Here is a 4,675-nt window from a genome sequence, read left to right as displayed (position 1 = left end):
TGAAATGTGGAAAGTGCATTACAAAGTCCAAATGGAATCCTTCGATAAGAAAATGTGCCAAAAGGACATGTGAATGTAGTCTTTTCTTGATCCTTGGGTTGGATTAAGATTTGAAAGAATCCCGAGTATCCATCCAAGAAAAAATAGTGACTATATGATGCTAGTCTTTCCAATATTTGATCGATGAAGGGGAGTGGGAAGTGGTCTTTGCGGGTGGACTTATTCAATTTTCTATAATCAATACACATCCTCCACCCGGTGACCAACCTCGTAGAAATGGTCTCACCCTTATCATTCTTGATGATGGTCATGCCTCCTTTTTTAGGCACAACTTGAACCAGGCTAACCCACTTACTATCGGAGATAGGGTAGATTATGCCCGCTTCAAGAAGTTTTAAAACTTCTTTTTTCACAACTTCCTTCATGTTTGGATTGAGCCTTCTTTGGTGCTCAATCGAGGAAGCATGATCATCATCAAGTAAAATCTTATGCATGCATATAGTAGGACTTATCCCCTTAATGTCATCAAATTTGTACCCAATGACACCTCTATACTCCCTTAAAACAACTAGGAGTTTCCCAGGAGAGGTATCATCAAGCTTAGCATTGACAATAACGGGATAACTCTCACTATCATCAAGAAAAGCATATTTAAGTAAAGGAGGAAGGGGTTTAAGTTCAACCTTGTGAGCAGGCGTAGTTCTTTCCTCTTTTACCTCAACATTAAGCACTTCCACTTTCTTTTCATTGTGGACTAAATGTTGGTTAAGCAAAAGATCATATCCCCTTGTTTCTTCACCTTCCTCAACTAAGCCTCCCGTTATATAGCTTGTAACGGATATCCTTCAAACAAATTCTCTTGGAACTTCTCTAAGTCGCTTTCCAATGTATCAACTCTATGAACTTCATCATACAATGGCTTTTTCAATGTTTGTGGGAATGAAAATGATATTTTCTCATCTCCCACATTCAAGGTCAATCTTCCTTTCTTCATATCAATCACAACACCCGCGGTGTTCAAAAATGGTCTTCCCAAGATTAGGGGCACCGTAGTATCTTCTTCCATTTCCATGACCACAAAATCACATGGCACAAATAATCTTCTAACTTGAACCGGCACATCTTCAAGAATTCCCAAAGGTAGCCTAACCGTGCGGTCGGCCAATTGTAAGGACATTCTTGTTGGCTTTAAGTCTCCAACTTTCAAACTCTTAGCAATACAATAGGGCATCAAGCTCACACTTGACCCAAGATCACATAAAGCATCCATAGCCTCCAAGTCTCCAATCTTTACCGGTATTGCATAGCCACCGGGCTCACCAAGCTTTTGAGGAAGCTTGTTTTGAATGATTGCACTCACCTCCTTAGGAAGGGCTATGGTTGCACTCTCTTCAAGCCTACTCTTGTTGGATAAAAGATCCTTCAAAAATTTTGCATATGTAGGCATTTGTGACATAACATGAAGAAAGGGGATATTCACTTGAAGTCCTCTCATGACTTCAAGAAAACTTGAAAACTTTTCATTCAATTTCTTTTCAACAATCCTATGAAGGAATGGAATGGGAGGCTTGTAAACTTTCATGGGGGCTTTTCTACCTTTTCCTCATTTCCCTCATTCTTCTTTTGTGGCTTCTTTCTCTCAACATCAACTATCTCATTTTCAAACTCACCCTCATTTCTCACCACAACTCCCTCATCTCTCTTTTGTGGCTCGTCTTCACTCATAATCGGTCTTTCATAACCTCTCCCCGATCTCAAAGTAATGGCCTTAGCTTGCTCCTTTGGGTTCACAACCGTTGAGCTTAGGAAGTGACCACTAGGATTGGAGGATAAACTTCCAACTTTTTGCGCAATTTGAGCCAATTGATTCTCAATTATCTTGTTGTGTGCTTGAAGTTGTTGGATGTTCGCTTGCATATCTGCATTGCTTCTTCTTTGTTATGTAATGAAGGTCTCAAGTGCGACTTCAAGGCTAGGTTTTTTAGGAGGTAGAGGAGCAGGTTGGTTATATTGTTGCCTTTGTTGGTTTTGGTCCCTTTGTTTAGGGTGACGGTAAGGAGCTTTTTGGTTTTGTAATTGAGATTGGTTGTATTGGTTTTGAGGGGGGCCTTGGTTTTGTTGTTTTCAACCCGTGTTTTGTTGGGGTTTCCAACCTGATTGTAAGGTTAAGAGTATTGATCGTTTCTTTGCCCAAGAAGGACAGGTGATCATTTCCTCCACAAGTTTCACAAGACATGACTTGTTGTGAAGAAGAGCTTAGAGATGTAAGGGTGGCTTGATCTAGCTTATAAGCTTGCATGTCAAACTTTGATGCAATAAGGTCTATTGCACTAAGGTCGTGGATTCTTCCCTTCTTTGCTTGAGGTTGCCGTCTATCACCTCCGTATGCATAGTGCTGTGTCACTTCTTCAATCATCTTGTATGCATCATTCACCGATAGCTTTTCAAGGCTACCACCGGCTCCGTTATCAAGGTTGGCCCTTGAAGTAGGAGTAAGACCATCATAAAAGCTTTGAACAATGATCCATGAAGTAAAACCATGGTGTCGGCATTTTCTAGTGTAGTCCTTGAAACGCTCCCAAGCTTCACTTAAGGTTTCATCAATCTCTTGGTTGAAATTGGTGATTTTCCTTCTTAGTTCGGCGGTCTTTTCGTGTGGACAATACTTTCCAAGGAAAGCTCTAGTGACTTCATCCCATGTGGTCAATGATCCCTCTTCTACCGTTCTCAACCAATGTTTTGCTTTGTCACAGAGGGAGAAGTGAAACATGTGCATACTGATGAACTCTTCTGTAATGTTGTTTTGCTTGATGGTTGTGCACAATTCGAGGAAGTTGTCCAAATGACAAAAGGACACTCATTAGAACTCCCACCAAATTGATCACTTTGTATCATACGGATGAGTTGAGAAGAAAGCTCAAAATTATTTGCATTCGTAGTTGGGAGACGTATGCCACTCCGAAGTGTGAAGGCATTGGGGTGGTCATAATCTCGTAACAATGGTGGAGGAGGATTGTTATCACCCATGTTATCTTCTTCGTTGGTTGCAAAGATTTCCTCCGGATCGGAATCCGAATATATAATAGAGAACTCGGGTGTGCCTTGCAAAAGCCTCCTCACGTTTCTCAAAGTCTTATTTAACTCTGGATCAACGGGAATAAGCGGTGATTGCTTACTCTTCCGTGTCATGCAAGGTCAAACAAAGCTAAGAAAAACGTTAGCAATGACAAATCACAAGTTGAAAACACAAATATACAAAAATAAATAAGAAAAATTATGATACAAATACACACACTTAGACTCATTCAACAATAATACATTCAATGTGACTTTGCCTCCCCGGCAACGGCGCCAAAATTTGATAGGCCGTCATCGAGCCTGCCAAATATAAAGTCCTATCTTGGTCTCACTAACTAATAGCAAGGGTAAGAAAGGGTCGAACCTAAGAGAGGCATTAAATCAACCACCGAGATACTACCGTTTAAACAAGCTAAATGAAGTCGAAATTGGTTTGGTTTTATGTAGCATGTACTAATTTAAAAAAACTAATACTAAGGGATGATTAACAATAATTAGATAATTCTAGGGCTCGGGATATACCACTCAAATTCATCACAAATCACAAATGGCATGTAGCAAACAATTGTAAATTAAGGGGATAATATAGGGGAAATCATCTCAAGCACCCAACTACTCTCTCAAGCTAGAGGGATTACTTGAATCATGAATACAACCTACTCTCGTGGTTACAAAGCATAAAACAAGTGTTAAAGCATAATCACGATGACAAAAATATTCCCTTGACTGGAAATTCCTATTCTCATGGCATTTCAAGTTAATTAAGCATAAGGGAGCTAACTCAATTTCATCTCTCGATCGTTCGTTGAGAAATCTTAGATAATAGTTCTAACAATGGCCATATACAAGAACTAAGAAATTAAACCACTTAAGCTCAACTAATTAACACCCAACAATTAACAAATTAACACATGCAATAATTAATTAGTGACTACATTGAGGGTTTTACCCAAACCCTAGAAAATTAGACTACTCACAATCCATGGAGATTAAAGCAATTAGGGGTTTCAAGTAACTCATGAACAAGAATTAACTAAAGATTAAGCTAAATAACAATCTAATCATACAAGAATTAAGCAAGAAAATTAACAATCAAAGCAATTAAAATGGAAGAGAAGAGTGAGAAAAAATATTACTAGAAGCTTGAACTTGAAAATCAATGGTGGAACTTGTCTTCTACAATGATTAAGAATGCAATTTCCAATCTAATAATTATAATCTAACTAATGATTTGAGAATATGTGTGTTTCTACAATTGCAAACTAAGAGGAAGCACTAAAAACTTGGATGCCATACAAATGAGCTCAAGGGGTTATTTATAAAGACCCCCAAATAAAAAGGACGGAGAAAACAAGAGTCGGGCACGACAACAGGTCAGCACGAACGTGCTGAGGTTGGCACAGACGTGCAACCATACCTGCATGGACGTGCCAAGGTAGGCACGGACGTGCACCTTTGAAAGCAGGGAGGCAGAATGTACTGTTTTGGATAGGGCATCCTACACGGACATGCCAAATATGGCACGGACGTGCATGCCTTGTTCAGTAGATCAATTTTGAAACTGATTTGGGCTAAGCAAACTGCACGGACGTGCTGA

At 39.5% G+C, this 4,675-nt stretch overlaps 2 protein-coding genes across 2 annotated transcripts; both read right to left on the bottom strand.

Moving 5' to 3' along the window:
* Positions 1-820: 820 nt before the first annotated feature.
* LOC110735279 lies at positions 821-1,495 on the bottom strand. The gene has a single exon (XM_021915457.1). It carries the CDS (start codon positions 1,493-1,495, stop codon positions 821-823), a length of 675 nt encoding a protein of 224 aa, XP_021771149.1.
* An 83-nt stretch (positions 1,496-1,578) lies between these two features.
* On the bottom strand, positions 1,579-2,770 carry LOC110735278. Its single transcript, XM_021915456.1, has 2 exons — positions 2,154-2,770; positions 1,579-1,933 (listed from the first exon to the last, which is right to left on the bottom strand). Exons 1-2 carry the CDS (start codon positions 2,768-2,770, stop codon positions 1,579-1,581), a joined length of 972 nt encoding a protein of 323 aa, XP_021771148.1.
* Positions 2,771-4,675: the final 1,905 nt, after the last annotated feature.

Source organism: Chenopodium quinoa, unplaced genomic scaffold (assembly GCF_001683475.1).
Source record: "Chenopodium quinoa cultivar QQ74 unplaced genomic scaffold, ASM168347v1, whole genome shotgun sequence".
In the NCBI taxonomy this organism is placed as follows: domain Eukaryota; kingdom Viridiplantae; phylum Streptophyta; class Magnoliopsida; order Caryophyllales; family Amaranthaceae; genus Chenopodium; species Chenopodium quinoa.
This window is presented reverse-complemented; position numbering and strand designations above follow the sequence as displayed.

Excerpts from the sequence above, each read along its gene's own strand:
- LOC110735279 (XM_021915457.1), bottom strand. The coding sequence starts at position 1,495 with ATGAGAGGACTTCAAGTGAATATCCCCTTTCTTCATGTTATGTCACAA.
- LOC110735278 (XM_021915456.1), bottom strand. The coding sequence starts at position 2,770 with ATGTTTCACTTCTCCCTCTGTGACAAAGCAAAACATTGGTTGAGAACG. Across the intron at positions 1,934-2,153 it reads ACTCTTAACCTTACAATCAG|AAGAAGCAATGCAGATATGC; the intron begins GTTGGAAACCCC and ends TACATAACAAAG.